General features: G+C 44.4%; 1 protein-coding gene across 4 annotated transcripts in view; it reads right to left on the reverse strand.

Annotated features, from left to right (window-relative positions):
• The window catches only part of LOC120997890 (solute carrier family 35 member E2A-like), a 116,839-nt gene that overhangs the window by 19,704 nt on the left and 76,572 nt on the right, over positions 1-20,563 (reverse strand). For all 4 annotated transcript variants that reach the window (XM_040428247.1, XM_040428253.1, XM_040428270.1 and 1 more), the window contains exons 6-8: positions 17,162-17,215; positions 14,948-15,020; positions 7,980-8,125 (exon numbers count right to left, since the gene is read on the reverse strand). In XM_040428247.1, coding sequence (XP_040284181.1) covers positions 7,980-8,125; positions 14,948-15,020; positions 17,162-17,215 — 273 coding nt within the window. The remainder of the gene's footprint in view (positions 1-7,979; positions 8,126-14,947; positions 15,021-17,161; positions 17,216-20,563) is intronic.

A 20,563-nucleotide genomic window follows, 5' to 3' on the forward strand; every position in this document is an offset into this window, starting at 1 on the left:
ATATATCTATGCATAGAATCAAATGGAATATGCAATTTTAACGTAAACCCGTAACCACCCATCAACAAGTAACCCTACAATCCCACCCCCCACCCAGACCCCACAAAAGCAGGACACAATCATGGTGGTTTCTCTTCAGCTCCACATTCCTGGAGCGCCGGCACCGCACTAATAACTCTTATATCAACAATCAGCATCAATTCCCAGTCACCTATACATCCATAAGGTATTATTATTCAACTCACACACCATACCCTGTTTATATGTAGAACAGTCTTCAGCAATTATCAGCATATATCCTTCATATACATCACTTTTCCACACTCAGAATCACACCTCAGGTTTACATACAATCTCCTCCATTAACATACTCAACGAGCACTCAGTAGGCTTCTTGTAAGCGCTAAGCAGGGGCTACAACATCCAGAGTTATCAATCCAGCTGCCCCATATTGCCTCAAATTTAGACAGACATTTCCTTTGTTGATAAACACCCCTCTCAAGGAGAATCACCACATTCAATCTAGCTATATATTCTGAGATAAGTGGGGGCACTGCCTGGATCCATTTTGCCGCTAACGTTTTCCTCGCCTGATATAGCATTTTCTCTATCCCAATAGCTATTACAGATTGTATATTATCTTCTGGCAGTAATCCTAAAATGCAAGTTTTGGGGTCTAGCTTAAACTTGGTGTTATATACCTTATTTATAAGATGTAATACTGCCTTCCAGTAAGATGTCAATGAGGGGCACGGCCACGTCATATGTAATAGATCAGCTTCAGCACTTCCACATTTCGGACAATTTGGACTATCTCTGTAACCTATTTTATGTAAAAACACCGGGGTCTTATATACTCTGTGTATTAAGTACAAATGGGAAAGACGTGCAGCTTCACTAAGGCTACTTTCACACTAGCGTTCGGGGCTCCGCTTGTGAGTTCCGTTTGAAGGGGCTCACAAGCGGCCCCGAACGGATCCGTCCAGTCCTAATGCATTCAAAGTGGATGCGGATCCGCTCAGAATGCATCAGTCTGGCACAGTTTGTCCTCCGCTCAGCAGGCGGACACCTGAACGCAGCTTGCAGCGTTCGGGTTTCCGCCTGGCCGTGCGGAGGCAAACGGATCCATCCAGACTTACAATGTAAGTCAATGGGGACGGATCCGTTTGAAGATGACACAGTATGGCTCAATTTTCAAACGGATCCGTCCCCCATTGACTTTCAATGCAAAGTCAAAACGGATCCGTTTGCATTATCATGAACAAAAAAAAAATAAAAAATTTTTTTTTGTTCATGGTAATGCAAACGGATCCGTTCTGAACGGATCGAAGCGTTTGCATTATAGGTGCGGATCCGTCTGTGCAGATACCAGACGGATCCGCACCTAACGCAGGTGTGAAAGTAGCCTAAGAGACAATGTAGGGGTAAGTTCTATTGCCTCTGACCATTGTTCATCCGTGAGCTTACCTAGATCCCTTTCCCAGTGATGTCTGCTTTTCAATGGGTGTCCTTTAAGAAAATCCTCCAATAAATTCTGATACACTACAGAGATCGCTCCTTTTACTGATCCAGCAGCTACCACTGTGCTCAGTGTATGATTAGATGCAAACACTATCGGAGCTACTTTGGATTGAGCATCCAACGCATGCCTGAGTTGCAAGTACCTATAGAATTGTGAAGAGGGTAACCCAAATTCAGAACATAGTTGCTGATATTGTTTTAGAATCCCACCCGAATAGATATGACCTAAGTTCCATATTCCTTTATCATTCCACCTAGAGAATCCATTCAGGCCCTCCAATTCATGTTTACCCACTTCCAAGGTAATCAATAATTGAGAATGGTCAGATAAACTACGAGGTAAGTATGAGATTCCCTTTGTCAGGGTTACTAAGGATAGGGATCCAATTGCTTAATCTATTCTGGACAGGGAACCATGCGACGTCGAGTAGCATTAATATTGACGCTGTTCAGGGTTTATGGTTCTCCAAATGTCAGAGATCCACTTCCGATATCAATCTCGCCAGAGAAGTAGGAGCAGCAGAGCATGTTCCCAGCCCACTATGGAATTTATCCAAGGAGCCATTAAGATATATATTAAAATCGCCTACAATCAATGTAGGGACTAATGGGAATTTAGATGTAAAAGTAATAATCAGCCTCATAACTTCAGCTGAATATGGGGGGGGGGGGGGGGGGGGGGGGGGGGGACATACACCGCCACTAAAACAACCCTGAACTGGAAGATATGACAATCTAAACATATAAATCTCCCATCTTCATCAATATATGATTCATGGACAACAAACTGTATAGATCTATGCACTAAAATGCTAACACCTCGGGCATGTGTGGAATGTGTGGAATGAAATTCACATCCCAACCATGCTTTATGTGCCAAATGCATCCTATCAGCAGACAAATGGGTTTCAGATAAACACATAATAGCTGGCTGTACATGCTTTAGAGCATGGAAGATGGCTGCACGTTTAGGCGTCTGCGACATTCCTCTCACATTCCAGGCTACTATATTAACAGAAGACATCGTGACTACTCATAAGCATACATAGAAGTCGGTGCCGACAGCCCCACGAGAACCTCCCACTAGAAGCAACTTTAAAGATAGAGCCTGCCCCCCTAAACCCCCCTCCCCAACTTTCTTAAACATTCAGCAAGTTATAAACTTGATAAACCGGGGTACACCATACATATATAAAGTGAACCTAACCGCCATGGGTTAATAATAGAAATACAGGTAAAAGAGCAGTTTCCTATTGAGTATAGGTGCGTCAACCTGGATATACACGAGGACAGTCTGCCCATCCTCCTACCCTACCTCATAATAACCCATATAATGTGGAAAAAAACAGACAATAAATCAGGATATAAAACCTCCCTCCTTAGAAAAACACAACAGATTTCCACATAACTGTGTCCGGCACTGCGGGGTGTCAATCAGCAGACACAAAAATAAGAACAGTTCCATCAAAGATATCACCATCTCTTCAGGTATTGTTGCCATGCCGATCTTTTTCATGTGTGTCCAGCCATTGGCACGCCTCAACCGGATCATCAAACATACGTGTGGATCCATTCGCCACCACCCGAAGTTTTGCCGGGTACAACATGGAATAAGGCCACTGTAATAATCTCAGACGTTTCTTTACGTCCAAAAATTTCGCCCTCCGTTTCTGTATTTCTGCAGAAAAATCCGGGAACATATGAATCCGGTTGTCATCAATACGGATGTCAGGGATGTCTCTGGCAGCTTTAAGAATGGCGTCTCGGTCTCTGTAGTGCAAGACGTTAATCAGGAGAGGTCTTGGGGGCGCCCCCAGAGGCGGAGGTCGAAATGGCACCCTATGAGCCCTTTCTATTGCAAAAAGCAGGGACAACTTTTCTTTGCCAATAATGTCCACCAGCCATTTCTCCATAAATGAAACTGGGTCCGAACCCTCAGTACGCTCAGGAATCCCAATAAAGCGCACATTGTTCCTTCGCAGACGATTTTCCAAATCATCAGATTTTGATATTAGCAAGGACACATTATGTATGACACGCTGTAAGTCTCTCTTAACAGGCGGCATCTGGTCTTCCATGTCGCTAACGCGACCCTCCAATTCCCCCGCTCTCTCCTTAAATTGTCGCATGTCTTGTCTTATTAGTAAGACTTCCTCCTTGAGGCCTCCCATGTTAGTATTCAGGGATGTGAGGGCTGTGCTGCATTGTGCCACCATTTTATATACATCCGCAATAGTAGGCTCAGAAATGGGCTCCACTTCTGGCGGCAACTCCGGACCCACCTTTTGCCGTACAACAGATGCATAGGAGGCTGCCTCCAGGGGCTCCGCTCCTCTCACATCACCGGATACCAAAGCTTCAGGCTCCGGATCATTCGCTGCAGCGGCCGGGGTGCGGGCAAACTTTCCCAGCCTCACCGCCACATCAGACAGTTTGGTGGCGTGCGCGGCGCCATCTTGCTTAGACAGAGTATCTGTGCCGCCGTCCCTGCACTCCTTCTCCCTCTGCTTTTGCCGGGTCATAATGTGACCGAAGTGCTCCACAGTATCCAGGGAGGCTTCTAGATATTGCCTGTCGTCCCCAAGGCCAGGTAGGAGATGGGCAAACGATTAATAGCAGGATACTTTCCAGGAGCTCTGCGCCATGCGACTCTACATCGGTAGTTAGGCCACGCCCCATGGATTTTTTTTTTTAACAAACCCTTCATCCTTCCCCCTATCCTATGAGACGCATCACAACCCACCCCTAACTCCCCAATCCAATTGAAATGCCACATTTTGCAACAGATCTCTCAACTATCACCATCCCTCTCCCTCTCACAGCTACCCAGCCCCACCATTACTACCAAACAAGATGGTTAATCAGATATTATTCCGATCAAGCCAATCCATAGCAAGATCCGAGGCATCAAAAAATGAGTTTGATCCTCAAAGATGATCCGAAGTTTAGCTGGATAAACAAATGAGTACTTAACCCTTTCGCTACCAGCACCGTACATGTACGGAAGCTCGGGCTTCCTGCCGATGCCCCGTGTGTCCAATCCGGGCATAGGCAATTGCGCTGAATACTGTAAGCAGTAAAAAGGGTCAAAATGGGCGATGTGCCATTTTTTTCATTGCTTCTCTTACCCCAAAAAATCTAATAAAATGTGATCAAAAAGTCACCCATACTCTAAAATGGTATCAATTAAAAGTACAGATTGATATGCAAAAAATGAGCCCCTAAACAGCTCAGTATAAAAAAAGTTATGGGGGTCAGAATATGGTGATATAAAAAATGAAAATAAAATTCTCAAAGTTTAGATTTATTTTTACACTATATAGACATAAAGAATCTATACATATGGGATGGGGTATCGTTGTAATCGTAATGACCCAGAGAATGAAGGGCATGGGTCAGTTTTGCCATAAACGAAATGCCATGGGAATAAAACCCGTAAAACGGTCGAGGGATTGCGTTTTTTTTTTCCCCAATTCGACCCCATTTGGAATTTTTTCCCCGCTTCCCACTACATTTTATGCCATAATTAATGGTGGCATTAGAAAGTACAACTTGTCCGGCAAAAAATAAGCCCTCATACAGCTATGTGACCGGAAAAATAAAAAAAGTTATGGCTCACGGAAGATAAAAAAGAAAAATGAAAAAACGCAAAAACTAAAAAAAAAAACTAAAAAACTCCGGTAGCCAAAGGGTTAATATTCTTTTCTTGTAGACACTTTTTAACCGCAATGAATGAACGTCTCCTTTCTTGGACCTCTTTGGAAAAGTCTGGAAAGAAAGCCAGTCTATTTCCATTATCATAACCAGAAGTGACCGTGGGATTTGTTTACCTTCGGGGACCCGGTGAGCCCTTTCCACTAAAAACAATGGGAAAAAATGTTCTTTTCCAAACTTCTCCGAAATCAACATTTGTAGAAATGGATTAAAATTTTTTATCCTCGGCACCCTAAGGCCCCTTTCACACGGGCGAGAATTTCGCGCGGGTGCAATGCGTGAGATGAACGCATTGCACCCGCACTGAATCCGGACCCATTCATTTCTATGGGGCTGTGCACATGAGTGGTGATTTTCACGCATCACTTGTGCGTTGCTTGATAATCGCAGCAAACTCTATATTGTGCGTTTTTCACGCAACGCAGGCCCCATAGAAGTGAATGAGGCTGCGTGAAAATCGCAAGCAAGTGTGGATGCGGTGCGATTTTCACGCATGGTTGCTAGGAGACTATCGGGACCCGATCTTTATTATTTTCCCTTATAACATGGTTATAAGGGAAAATAATAGTTTTCTTAATACAGAATGTGAAGTAAATTAGGGATGGAGGGGTTAAAAAAATAAAATTAAACTCACCTCATCCACTTGTTCGCGCAGCCCGCTTGTCTTCTTTCTTCTTCTTTGAGGACCTGGGAGAAAAAGGACCTTTGGTGAGATCACTGCGCTCATCACATGGTCCGTCACATGGTCCATCACCGTGGTGATGGACCATGTGATCAGCGCAATGTCGTCACCAAAAGGTCCTTTTTCTCCCAGGTCCTCAAAGAAAAAGAAAGAAGACAAGTCGGGCTGCGCGAACAAGTGGATGAGGGGAGTTTAATTTTTTATTTTATTTTTTTAACCCCTCCATCCCTAATTTACTTAGCATTCTGTATTAAGAATGCTATTATTTTCCCTTATAACCATGTTATAAGGGAAAATAATAAAATCTACACAACACCTAACCCAAACCCGAACTTCTGTGAAGTCTGGGTTCGGGTCTAGGTACCAAACATGACAATTTTTCTCACGCGCGTGCAAAACGCATTAAAACGCTTTGAACTCGCGCATTTTCCTGCAACACACCCGCATCTTGTCCGGCCCTCACACGCAACGCCCGTGTGAAAGAGGCCAAAAATTCGCATATTGCATCTCCTCGACCTGTCCTCCAGGTCCACCATTTTTTTCCTAAGGGTGTCAAAATCCATCTTTAAAAAGGTAGAGATCTCAGGTTTTGATAACTTAAATTAATTCTGTAGAACACCCAAGAGGTTCTCCACAATATTAACTATCGCAAATCTTAAGTCCTCCCTTATCAAGACTACATAAGTCTGAATTGATAAAAGCTGGATTGAGATGTCCTGTATTAATTCCCCATTTTGCTTCACTGCCAGCAATATTTCTTTGAACTGGGATGAATCAACATTAGATAATTCTCCATCCTCCATATCCCCTGAGGCTGAGCAGGTTCTTTTATTACTTCCTCCTCCATAACTGCAGAATTATTATTTCCTTTGGAGCTAGTATCCTGCAACCCTTTTTGTCCTGCTCTGGTAGCAATCTTTGACGAGTTTAAGAACTGGTCTATTTTTACCACTTCAAGAGATCTGGGGACTGATTTTACCCCTAAAAAATCCGCTGAGCCCCTATTTTGCTTTGGGCCCATTTAATTTAATTTTTTTATGTTTTCTCTTCGTTCTTTCTTTCCTTCTTCCTCCTAGATAAGCTGTTTATGTATTAAATCAGCTAATTTAGAAGGCTACCAGCAAAACAAGAGGAAATAGAAAACAAAAGGGCTCCACATGAATAAACAAGTAGGACTAGAAAAGCCGCAGACAAGCGGTGGTACCAAACAGGCCACTTACATGTTAATCAATTAATTTGTTGTAAGTGGTTATAAATTATTTACTTGTAAATTGTTAGTTTGTTGTGAGTTCATAAACAAAAAAACTAACACAAAAATCTAGTCTTTTTTTGGGGGATTATGAGAACATTTGGCATGTGTGTCTGGAGATTTCCCACATGACAAAAAGAACCAAAAAGCCAATGTGTTGCCCATATTATTTACTAACTTGACAATAATCCTGAAAAGTTTATATGTTTTCACCACATATTCGCAGTAGTTATGTATTTGATGATTGAGGTGGTGGCGCTCTCTTCTCCTTATGGATTGTGTTTCTGTATGTAATTTTCTGCCATTTGTATCTGCACTCCTCTAATAACATTAGTAACAATAGTCATTCTCTGCTGGTTTGGTAACCACTATTGTCAATCACATATCTGTTCATTATAAAGGACATCTGTCAGCAGATTTGTACCCATGACACTGGCTGACCTGTTACATGTGAACTTGGCAGCTGAAGGCATCTGTGTTGGTCTCATGTTCTCATGTGCCCGCATTGCTGAGAAAAAACGATGTTTAATATATGCAAATGAGCCTCTAGGAGCAACGGGGGCGTTGCCATTACACCTAAAAGCCTACCTCTCCTTGCAACTGCCACACCCTCTGCACTTTGATTGACAGGTCCAGGTTTGATGTTTTCACTGCCTGGCCCCGTCAATCCAAGTGGAGAGGGCGCAGCAGTGGCAGGGAGAGCCGAGTCTCTAGGTGCAATGGCAATGGCCAGCCTGTATTATCAGTTCACTTCTGCTTCTGTCATGTTCATAGGCATTTGCATAAAAACACACAATATATTCAATTCAATACCTGAATGTTACAGGTGATATCTTCCCCATTAGTGCATAGGCTGTGACGCTTTGTAAATGGAATAAGACTCCATCAATAAGAAGCAACACAATAACGTCCCAGCTGTAGCTGAATTTTCTCCCACTGTTCCCAGTCAAAGGTGTGTCCTGTATTAAGCAGATGCAGAGAAATGATCACTGAGTATTTAGTCTAACATTTTGTCTTTTGCATTCTACTCAGTATCTAAAATCTAGAACACGGGTGTCAAACACAAGGACCGCGGGCCGAATCCGGCCCGCCAGACCTCGTCATGTGGCCCGCGCAGCGAGCGAGCTGGCGGCGGCGGCTGGGCACAGGGAGATGAGCGCTTCCATTGTGGAAGCGCTCATCTCCAGTCATCTGTATCGCCGTCCTCAGGACAGCGATACAGATAACTGCCTGTGCTGCGGTAGGGGAGGGAGAGGCGTGTCCCTTTCCCTTCCTCTGATAGGCTGCAGGCACTAGGCTGGCAGCCTATCAGAGGCCGACGCAGCCGACGCGATGACGCCATCGCACTGCCTGAGCCATACAGGGTGGGACACAGGCCAGAAGAGGCCTGCATCGCATTACTGACATGGAGGTAAGTATGTGTTTTTTTTTTTGTTTTTTTTTATTATGTACAATACTTTTACTGGCGGGGGCTGTTATTACTGGCAAGGGGGGGGGGGGCTGTTTGTTATTACTGGCAAGGGGGGGGCTGTTTGTTATTACTGGCAAAGGGGGGGCTGTTTGTTATTACTGGCAAAGGGGGGGCTGTTTGTTATTACTGGCAAGGGGGGGGCTGTTTGTTATTACTAGCAAAGGGGGGGCTGTTTGTTATTACTGGCAAAGGGGGGGCTGTTTGTTATTACTGGCAAAGGGGGGGGGCTGTTTGTTATTACTGGCAAAGGGGGGGGGCTGTTTGTTATTACTGGCAAGGGGGGGGCTGTTTGTTATTACTGGCAAGGGGGGGGGGGCTGTTTGTTATTACTGGCAAGGGGGGGGGCTGTTTGTTATCACTGGCAAAGGGGGGGCTGTTTGTTATCACTGGCAAAGGGGGGGCTGTTTGTTATCACTGGCAAAGGGGGGGCTGTTTGTTATCACTGGCAAAGGGGGGGCTGTTTGTTATCACTGGCAAAGGGGGGGCTGTTTGTTATCACTGGCAAAGGGGGGGCTGTTTGTTATCACTGGCAAAGGGGGGGCTGTTTGTTATCACTGGCAAAGGGGGGGCTGTTTGTTATCACTGGCAAAGGGGGGGCTGTTTGTTATCACTGGCAAAGGGGGGGCTGTTTGTTATCACTGGCAAAGGGGGGGCTGTTTGTTATCACTGGCAAAGGGGGGGCTGTTATCACTGGCAAAGGGGGGGGGCTGTTATCACTGGCAAAGGGGGGGCTGTTTGTTATTACTGGCAAAGGGGGGGCTGTTATCACTGACACAGAGGGGCTGTTATCACTGACACAGAGGGGCTGTTATCACTGACACAGAGGGGCTGTTATCACTGACACAGAGGGGCTGTTATCACTGACACAGAGGGGCTGTTATCACTGACACAGAGGGGCTGTTATCACTGACACAGAGGGGCTGTTATCACTGACACAGAGGGGCTGTTATCACTGACACAGAGGGGCTGTTATCACTGACACAGAGGGGCTGTTATCACTGACACAGAGGGGCTGTTATCACTGACACAGAGGGGCTGTTATCACTGACACAGAGGGGCTGTTATCACTGACACAGAGGGGCTGTTATCACTGACACAGAGGGGCTGTTATTACTGACACAGAGGGGCTGTTATTACTGACACAGAGGGGCTGTTATTACTGACACAGAGGGGCTGTTATTACTGACACAGAGGGGCTGTTATTACTGACACAGAGGGGCTGTTATTACTGACACAGAGGGGCTGTTATTACTGACACAGAGGGGCTGTTATTACTGACACAGAGGGGCTGTTATTACTGACACAGAGGGGCTGTTATTACTGACACAGAGGGGCTGTTATTACTGACACAGAGGGGCTGTTATTACTGACACAGAGGGGCTGTTATTACTGGGGGCTGTTATTACTGCCACAGAGGGGCTCTTATTACTGGGGGCTGTTATTACTGACACAGAGGGGCTGTTATTACTGACACAGAGGGGCTGTTATTACTGGGGGCTGTTATTACTGGCACAGAGGGGCTCTTATTACTGGGGGCTGTTATTACTGGCACAGAGGGGCTCTTATTACTGGGGGCTGCTATTACTGGCACAGGGGGGGGGGGGCTGTTAATACTGGCACATGATTGGGGGCACTATAGGGGCATCTACTGAGGCCACAAAGAAGGGGTATTTTATATGGGCTCTCTGTACAGTACAATTTTATACTGGGACACATGGTGGGTACTATGGGGAAGGGGGGAGAGGAGTACTATGGGGTCATCTACGGGGGACACTAAGAAGGGGTATTTTATACTGGCACATTATGGGGGCACTATGAGGACATTAGCTCAAATGGGGGCATTACAAGGGGGTATTTTTTGCACTGTCACATTATAAGGAGAATTATTACTTCTAGGGGGGGGGGGGGGGGGGGCATTATGGTGGGCTTTATTACTCCCCCATGGTATGTCCCCCTAGTAGCAGCACCAGCCTCTCCCTGCTCTGCTATTCCTCTGCACCTTCTCCAAATACTTATTATGAAATCTTTCTCATTAGGATAAACCACCTCATCAGCTCCACCGAGCCCCCGGCCAAAGTGTGGAAGTGGCGTCCAAGATCCCCAAGGGCCAAGCCAAGTAACTAAGTTTTCCGGCCCTTTGAGGGTGACCAAACTGCTGATGCGGCCCCCGATGAATTTGAGTTTGACACCCCTGATCTAGAAGAAGGAATCATGGGTACAGACTCCACTGCTTCTGACTCCACCAAGGGGCAGCCAAAATCTTCTCTAAGCACAATGCTGCAGAAGAGCAGCCAGGTATGATGACAATTCTGGCAGAAGAATCAGTTGCTGACCACTGAAGTTCACGTTTGCGGCACTCCAGTTCTTCTGTTCTGGTATAGGTTTCTATTGTGCATTCTGCCAGACAAAATACCGCTGCATGCAAAAGTTTTTATGTCCAGAACCTCGACCGCAGATGTGAACTTAGTAGTGGGTAGAGGTAGTTGTAGATTTCCATATACTTGTGTAACAATACCCAGGCGTGCAAAATAATGAGATGCTCATCACGGAGGAGAAATCTACAAATACACTTCTAGTGTAATTGGGTTTCTTGGAAAAATCTCCACGACAGGACCCCTGTGATCACCCCATCCTGATGGGACAAAAAAGAAAAACACCCACCTTCAGTGGTTTACCAAGGACCTCTGAGGCAGAAGCTATGCAAATTATAATACTTAAACCTATAAAAAGATATGGGGGAAACTATCGGTCGTGGAGACTTCCAGGAAACCCAATTACCGGTAAAAGTAATTGCACCTTTTCCTAGTTGTCTCCACAACAGCACCCCTGAGATGCACCAAAGAATAACATTTAGGGAGTATTATTATAATTTGCATAACTTCTGCCTCAGAGGTTCTTGGCAAATCACTGAAGGAGGAGTGTGGGGAGGTGCCTTTTAACCTCTCCGTACCTGTTTTTCCTGTCCCGTCAGGAGTGATCTCAGGGGTGCTGTCAGAGTACAGCAGGAAATAAGAGACCACAGTACATCATCACTCATAGCAATGCAATAGAACGAATTCTGCATATTAAAATGGTATGATGAAACATACACAACTCCAACAGAGGCCAAAAGGACACTCTTGACATCTGTAGGATGAACAGGGCCCATGGCTATGTTCACAAACATAAAACACGTTGTGAACATACCTTTATGAATGCTAAAATTTTGCAGTGGGCTCTATGGAAGCTATGTGCATATAAACACCAAACTATGCAACATTTTATAACACTGACATTGCAGCTAGCATGGTAATCATCACACAAGCTGAATTCAAGCCCCCATGCACATGACAGTGTCCGTTTTTCAGTCTGCAAAATATAGATGCAGTCCGAGTGCCATCCGCATTTTTTTGTAAACCCATTGACTTCAAATAGTCCGCTGTCCGCATTGCGGACAGATTATTTCTTTTTGCGGAACAGACATACGGATGCGAAAAGCACATGGATGATTAGTGTGCTTTCCGCATCTGTATGTCTGTCCCACAAAAAGATAAAGCATATGATAGACTTTGGTCAGTAGTAAAGTTTGGTGGCTCACTCACTAATTACTAATGGAGTAGGTGCACTGCCACTCAGCACTCCCTGTTGCTGATGAAGTGAACAGTATAATAACAAGGTTGGGCGTCACTCAGTATCGGGCATCAAATAGACAAGGACAAAATTGATGTCTGAAAGTTATCTTATATTTGCAACATGTTATATAAAATTGCACATAAAATACTCTAAAACACACATATAACCTCCTGGGGATCGCTCATATAACCTCCTGGGGATCGCTATGCTGGACCGCTATATAAGTTACCAAAGTCCATATTATATCAATGTCCTTGAAAGTTCATGTAGCGATCAGCAAAGTGGAGAAAAAAGGGTAATTGTATAGTTCACAAGAGGTACCCCGCGTTTCGGGGTCGGTCGCCCCTTCCTCAGTGGTACCACTGAGGAAGGGGCGACCGACCCCGAAACGCGTATGGCTAAGAGACAGTGTGGGACAATATAAGGAAGATCTTTAGAATTACGGTCGGACGCTGTACAAGTTCGAAAACCCCGCCTGGAAATTGTAAGTCACCTGACCTATTCAGTGAAACCACGTGGGACGCCACAGGAAGGTCCTGGAAGGTCAAAGCTACGGACTACACTCTAAAGCAATATCCAGTGAACGGGGAACTTCCTATGTAAAAGACTGAACTCACAGGTCCTTACAGCTCAAAGCAGAGCAGTCGCACTTCTGATAACAAGCGGCCTGAAGGAGCGGTAAAGTACCTCTTGTGAACTATACAATTACCCTTTTTTCTCCACTTTGCTGATCGCTACATGAACTTTCAAGGACATTGATATAATATGGACTTTGCAAACTCAAAAGATGGTGGCTCACCTCAGGCGGGGTTCTGGATAAGGTGCGTCTAGCCCAATGTAGAGGATCACCCCTCCTCTAGTAATAAATATGGTTTGAATCAAAAGTCAGGGCGAGCACTCAACACCTGGACCAAAGAAGTGATGAAATTTAAAAGTTTATTAAATCACAATGTAACACGTGTAAATTTCAGCCCTAAAATCTAAAATACATAGTATCAAAAACACACAGAAGGGATAAATAAATAATGACGATTACTGGTGGTCTGAGCAATTATACAGTGAACTTATATAAATATAATCAATTTGTATGGATACATTCAGCCAGGATAGTTGTTAGTAGCCTAGCGTTTCTCTGTCCCATAAGCACTGAAATCAATCAGTGGGTATAATTGATAACTGGGCGCTGTTCCGGCGCTAATGTGGCAGTTAGGCAAGTGAATGAAACAGTTCCTGTTGTTTCTGTAGGCACTTGACTAAAGTGTCCTTAGATGCCAATAATGTCCATTAAGTTGCCATACACTTTGGATGGTATGCCTCAGCGCATACAATGTGCAAGAATAATGTTCCTACCTTCCTCTTGGTGGATCCCGAGGACGTCTCTGTGGACGTATGCGGTAGGTAAGCAGCAAGCCGTAAAGGATAGTTCCGGCGTCTGGATGGTGGCTCCTGTGATGCGCTATTCCCGGATCTCGCGGGATTTCGGACGAAGCATGTATCCTGGACGGCACAAAGTGCTGCTTTACAGATTATGCGCTCGGCGTCCTAGGAATCCAAATTCTTCTGCTTATATTGATCTTTGCATGGCCATGCATATGATGCGGAGTTGTTTCTGTCACAGGTGAGCGCACACCTGTGACAGAAACAACTCCGCATCATATGCATGGCCATGCAAAGATCAATATAAGCAGAAGAATTTGGATTCCTAGGACGCCGAGCGCATAATCTGTAAAGCAGCACTTTGTGCCGTCCAGGATACATGCTTCGTCCGAAATCCCGCGAGATCCGGGAATAGCGCATCACAGGAGCCACCATCCAGACGCCGGAACTATCCTTTACGGCTTGCTGCTTACCTACCGCATACGTCCACAGAGACGTCCTCGGGATCCACCAAGAGGAAGGTAGGAACATTATTCTTGCACATTGTATGCGCTGAGGCATACCATCCAAAGTGTATGGCAACTTAATGGACATTATTGGCATCTAAGGACACTTTAGTCAAGTGCCTACAGAAACAACAGGAACTGTTTCATTCACTTGCCTAACTGCCACATTAGCGCCGGAACAGCGCCCAGTTATCAATTATACCCACTGATTGATTTCAGTGCTTATGGGACAGAGAAACGCTAGGCTACTAACAACTATCCTGGCTGAATGTATCCATACAAATTGATTATATTTATATAAGTTCACTGTATAATTGCTCAGACCACCAGTAATCGTCATTATTTATTTATCCCTTCTGTGTGTTTTTGATACTATGTATTTTAGATTTTAGGGCTGAAATTTACACGTGTTACATTGTGATTTAATAAACTTTTAAATTTCATCACTTCTTTGGTCCAGGTGTTGAGTGCTCGCCCTGACTTTTGATTCAAATAATATGGACTTTGGTAACTTATATAGCGGTCCAGCATAGCGATCCCCAGGAGGTTATATGAGCGATCCCCAGGAGGTTATATGTGTGTTTTAGAGTATTTTATGTATTTTATGTGCAATTTTATATAACATGTTGCAAATATAAGATAACTTTCAGACATCAATTTTGTCCTTGTCTATTTGATGCCCGATACTGAGTGACGCCCAACCTTGTTATTATCATATGATAGACTTGTCTGGAAAAAGCTGACTGCGGTCGTGTGCATGAGGCCCAAGACTGTTCAGTAGTTTTTGTGTGTGTTCTCAGGTATTCAATACTTACCACCATGAAAATCCACGTTGGGATTAACAATATCACAGCTGCGGCACTGGTGTAAAACTGGAGTTCAGGTGGTCTACAAAAAAATAAAAATACAACTTTTAGAAAGAAGTTGAAAAATCTCTGGCATTAGGCATGATCCTACCCTCCGCAGGAAAGAGAAGCACGGTGCTCTGTACATTCTGTCAATTGCTTCACGTGTAGCTGAATGAACATCCCTTACTGCCACAGTTTTGCATTTTTAATAAGAATAAGCACTTCTAATGTCTGTGAGCAGTCGCATAGCATCAGCCCACCTGTACAACACTACCACATCTACTCTGACTGGGTGGAGCAGTACATTTATCTTCCTTTATGTAGTCAGGGGTGTGGATATCGTATCACCCGACGCCCGGGACATGCAGTTCCGGGCGCCGGGCAGGTAGTTTGTTCAGTAGCTTAGCCCTGCAGTGGGCAAGTAGCAGGGCTGAGATGGCTTTGTTTACCGGAGCAGTGGATCGGCGATGAGCTGGGCATGGAGAGGCGTTCCCATGGTGATGGGGACGCTTGAAGTTAAAATATACCATCGGATTGGAGAAAACTCAGATCCGATGGTATATTCTAAACCCGAGGTGTTGCCATGGTGATGGGGACACACCTCTGACAGGGCACTGCCATCCGCGGCACCTGAGGGGTTAATTGCGCGGAGAGCTCCCTGTCAGAGGTCGGGAATGTTTCTACAATGTTTGCACTGGTGGGCAGTGCGACCTTCCGCCCCACCCCTGGTATTAAAATCATTGGTGGGCAGTGCGCCCCCCCCTCCCCCATCATTGGTGGCAGCGGCAGTTCCGATCGGAGTCCCAGCAGTGTAATGCTGGGGCTCCGATTGGTTACCATGGCAGCCAGGACGCTACTGAAGTCCTGTCTGCCATGGTCAGTTACTCAGTAGCATTATACTTATACGCGCTGTGGCCGCCCGGTTCGTCTTCTACTTGTAACTCACAGGTCTGTACGGCGCATTGCTATAAGCATAAGCACTGCGCTGCGCAGACCTGTGACGAGTTACAAAAATAAGGAGCGCCGGGCGGCCACAGCGCATATAAGTATAATGCTGCAGAGTAACTGACCATGGCAGACAGGACTTCAGTAGCGTGGTACTTCTTTGTGTCTAGCATTTGTCTTCTCAAAACCTGTACTCATTCAAAACCTTCATCCATTCACTCCCTTACATAGGGTTATACATTTATTCAGACATTCTAAACAATAAAAGCAGAAACTTTCTGGTAGAGAAACAAATCAGGGGAAAAAGGAAAAGAAAGAAACCTACAACATGCTACCTAAATGACAGAATTATGAAGGAGAGAACTTTACTTCTAGGATATCACCTAATGTACCAGAAGCATCTTTTGCATAGGAGCTTTGCAGGAGAGGCCCCAGGATCTGAGAGTTTGTCTCGGCAGCAGTACCATTGATCGGCCAGCTCACACCATTGGATTTAGACAGTGGGACACTGGAGGCACCCGTTTGTCATGTGGCCACCTTTAAAATCAATTTGATATTTTCTATGTAGAATTAATCTGAATTCTGCAGACTGCTCCTGGTAACAATCAGGAAGTTTGTTGTCAGTCACACCACGAACAGATTACCCGTGCTCCCATTACATAATGGGACAGTTTACTTTTCTATGTAAGATTACCATATGGTGAATGACAAAAACTGCTCTGCACAAATCACCTGAACAAACTCCATGCAGACACTGAGGGGATACCGAGAGAACAGCAAAGTTCTGCTTTTTCTTATAGAAACAAAGTCAGTGAGATCATTTACAGCTTTATAAGGAGGTGTACGCCTGGTCATAGATTAGGCTCAAATTCAGCAGTCTGTGTGCCTGGAGTAGTTTTTCACCAACATTTACTCCTGTTTCTAGGCTAACTTTGCCAGGGGCGATGTTCCAGCCCCCCCACTCCCAAAAGTGCAGACACCCATGCAACAAAATAGTGTTGCCAAGGCATTTAAAAAGTCACAAAAAAAAGGTCTTGCAACTTTTTTTTACATCAAAAACTGGCATAGGGATGTTAGTAAATGATCCCCAATATGTGAGCTGTAAAATGATGTTCAAAGGTGGACAATCCATACCATCTTTGCTGGTAAAACTACAGATATTGTGCCCCTCCACTAGTGCTAGTGTTTGGACTCGTGATCGAGCAGCTTTAATCATGCAGGATGCAATATACTTACGAAAACTTGTATTTATCTCCACTGAGGAGTTTCTTTGAGAAAACATTCTGCAAGCTGAAACGACACAAAGCATAATCGTCACACTAAACTATAAATGAGGAACATCGTGCTTCCTGTAAAACCATTCTGCTAAGGTATCTGAGGCAGCTGTCGTACGAATCTACAATGTATCTAAGGCAGACAACGTATGCACAAATTTAGGGTGCTGCCAAAAGTCGTATCTGTGCTGCAGTGAAAAAACGCTCGTAATCCTTTTAAGTGCGCAGGTAGCTTTATTTGATGCAGAAACTGAATGTGGTACCCAGACCCGAACTTCTTCACTGAAGTTCAGGTTTGGGTTCAAGGTTGTGTAGATGTAATTATTTTCCCTTGTAACCATGTTATAAGGGAAAATAATACAGTGAATAGGCTGTCATCTTAGCAACCATGCGTGAAAATCGCACAGCATCTGCACTTGCTTGCGGATGCTTGCGATTTTCACGCAACCCCATTCACTTCTATAGGGCCTGCGTTGTGTGATAAACGCACAATATGGAGCATGCTGCGGTTTTCACGCAACGCACAAGTGATGCGTGAAAATCACCGCTCATCTGCACAGCCCCATAGAAGTGAATGGGTCCGGATTCAGTGCGGGTGCAATGCGTTCACCTGACGCATTGCACCCGCGCAGAAATCTTGCCCGTGTGAACTCAGCCTTTTAGTCCCCTTTCATAAAAGCGACTGGCACCCGGCCTGACCTCCCGACACTGCTGGGGTCACATAGCATTATATTGATTTATGATGCTATATAACCCTTACAGTTCTGAAATGTGTTTGATGTAACTTTCAGAACTGTAAGGGTTACATAGAATCATAAATCAATATAATGTTATGTGACCCCAGCAGTGCTGGGAGTTCAGGCTGGGTGCCTCGCTGCGAGTCTGTAGCGAGACTGTCGCTCGTCTGAAAGGGCCTTAGGGTACGGGCCTTAGGTTTCTTGATGCACCTTTCAAAGCCAAAATCCGAAGTTGAGAGGGAGGTTATGCCATGATGGATCTAAAAAATGAAGATCAGACATCAGAAGGCATTGTCATGCACTATATGAACAAACCTATAACCAGCCGTGTACTACATATGGGTCCAGAGAGCTCCACACTCCTTGCTCTGCTAGAGTGTCTTCAGCCTGGCATCTCAGTGGAAGTGTCCTTTCTGCTGCAGCTTTCTCCCTGTAACTGCCACAGCTTCTAACAAAGCATATGGGTAGTGGCAGATGAAGATTTAACCCCTTCAGGACCCTGCCATTTTTAACCTTAAGGACCAGGCGATTTTTAGCAAATCTGACATGTGTCACTTTGTGTGTTGATAACTTTAAAACACTTACTTATCCAGGCCATTCTGAGATTATTTTCTCGTCACATATTGTACTTTATGACAGTGGTGAATTGGAGTAAAAAAATTTCATTTTTATTTATAAAAAAAATACTAAATAAAAAAAAAAAAATATGGAAAATTATCAAATTTCGATTGTTCTACTTTTATAATAGATAGTAATACCTCCAAAAATAGTTATTACTTTACATTCCCCATATGTCTACTTCATGTTTGGATCATTTTGAAAATGACATTTTATTTTTTGGGGACGTTACAAGGCTTAGAAGCAAATCTTAAAATTTTTAAGAACATTTTCAAACCCCAATTTTCTCAGGACCACTTTCTGGGGCTTACATATTAGAAACCACCTATAAATTACCCCATTTTAGAAACTACACTCCTCAAGGTATTCAAAACGGATTTTACAAACTTTGTTAACACTTTAGGTGCCCCACAAGAATTAAATGAAAATGGGAATGAAATTTCAAAATTTCACTTTTTTTGCAGATTTTAAATGGCTTCTTTCACCCCACTAAAGTGTTTTTTTTTTTTTTTTTGTTACTTTTAATCCCTATACTGCGATTTATGCATACATACTGTAATTAATCATTTTGGTTCAGCAGATTATGTTAAAAACATACTTTTAAAATATGCAAATTACCTTGCTACCAGCAAGTAGGGCGGCTACTTGCTGGTAGCAGCCGCATCCTCCTCCTGCTGGTAGCAGGCGCATTGAGGAAGGAGCGCCGAGCGAGCGTCCCCCTTCTCAATGCGCCTGGTGTAGATGTGACGTCATCGGCGCAGGTGTATTTAGGATGGAGCGGCCGAGCGAGCGTCCGCCTCTCAGTGCGCGTGCGCCTGCGCCGACTGAAGACAACTACGGGGCAGGCGCCAGATTTTGAATGCAAACAGGGCCAGCAGAGAGAGAGATCCCGTCCGCTGGCCCTGTCAATCAACATGCAGAGGGGGCGTCTTTAGGATAGGAGGATGCGGCTGCTACCAGCAAGTAGCCGCCCTACTTGCTGGTAGCAAGGTAATTTGCATATTTTAAAAGTACATTTTTAACAATCTGCTGAACCAAAATGATTAATTACAGTATGTATGCATAAATCGCAGTATAGGGATAAGTAACAAAAAAAAAAAAACTGTTTAGTGGGGTGACAGAAGCCCTTTAAATTTTAAGCTATTTTTTTCTGCAACACATCAAGGGTTAACAGCCAAACAAAGCTCAAAATCTATTACCCAGAATATGGAGTTTACAGAAACACCACATGTGTGCTCAAAAACTGATGTATGGGCGCACAGCAGGCTTCAGAGTGGAAGGAGCACCATATAGCGTTAGGAGAGCGGATTTAGCTGGAATGGTAATTGGGAGCTATGTCGCATGTGAAGAAACCCTAAGGTGCCCCTACAGTGGAAGCCCCCAAAAAGTGACCCCATTTCAGGAACTACACCCCTCAAGGCATATTTCAAGGTGTGTAGTGAGCACTTTGACCCATCAGGTGTTTCACAGAATTAGGAAACGCTTGGCTGTGAAAATGAAAAATGACAATTTTTTCCAGAAAAAGTTGCTTTACACCCACATTTTACACTTTTGCAAGGGGTAACAGGACAAAATGCACCCCAAATTTTGTTCCCCATTTCCCCCCGAATACGCCAACACCCAATATGTGCTAAAAAAAATTATGTATGGATGCATGTCAGGGTTCAAAAGGGAAGTAGCGCCATAGGGCTTTTGGAGCACAGATTTTGCAGGATTGGCTTTTGGGAGCTATGTCGCATATGAAGACAACCTGAAGTACCCCTAGAGTGAAAACCGCCCAAAAGTGACCCTATTCTGGAAACTACAACCCTCAAGGAACATTTCAAGATGTGTAGTGAGAACTTTGTCCTGCAAGGTGATTCATGGAATTGGCTGTGAAAATGAAAAATGTAATTTTTTTCCAGAAAAATTTACTTTAGGCCCAAATTTTTCACTTTCACAAGGGGGAATGGAGAAAATGCACCCCATAATTTATTGCCCATTTTCTCCTGATTACAGTAATACCCCAT

This window comes from Bufo bufo, chromosome 1, assembly GCF_905171765.1.
Source record: "Bufo bufo chromosome 1, aBufBuf1.1, whole genome shotgun sequence".
In the NCBI taxonomy this organism is placed as follows: Eukaryota; Metazoa; Chordata; class Amphibia; order Anura; family Bufonidae; genus Bufo; species Bufo bufo.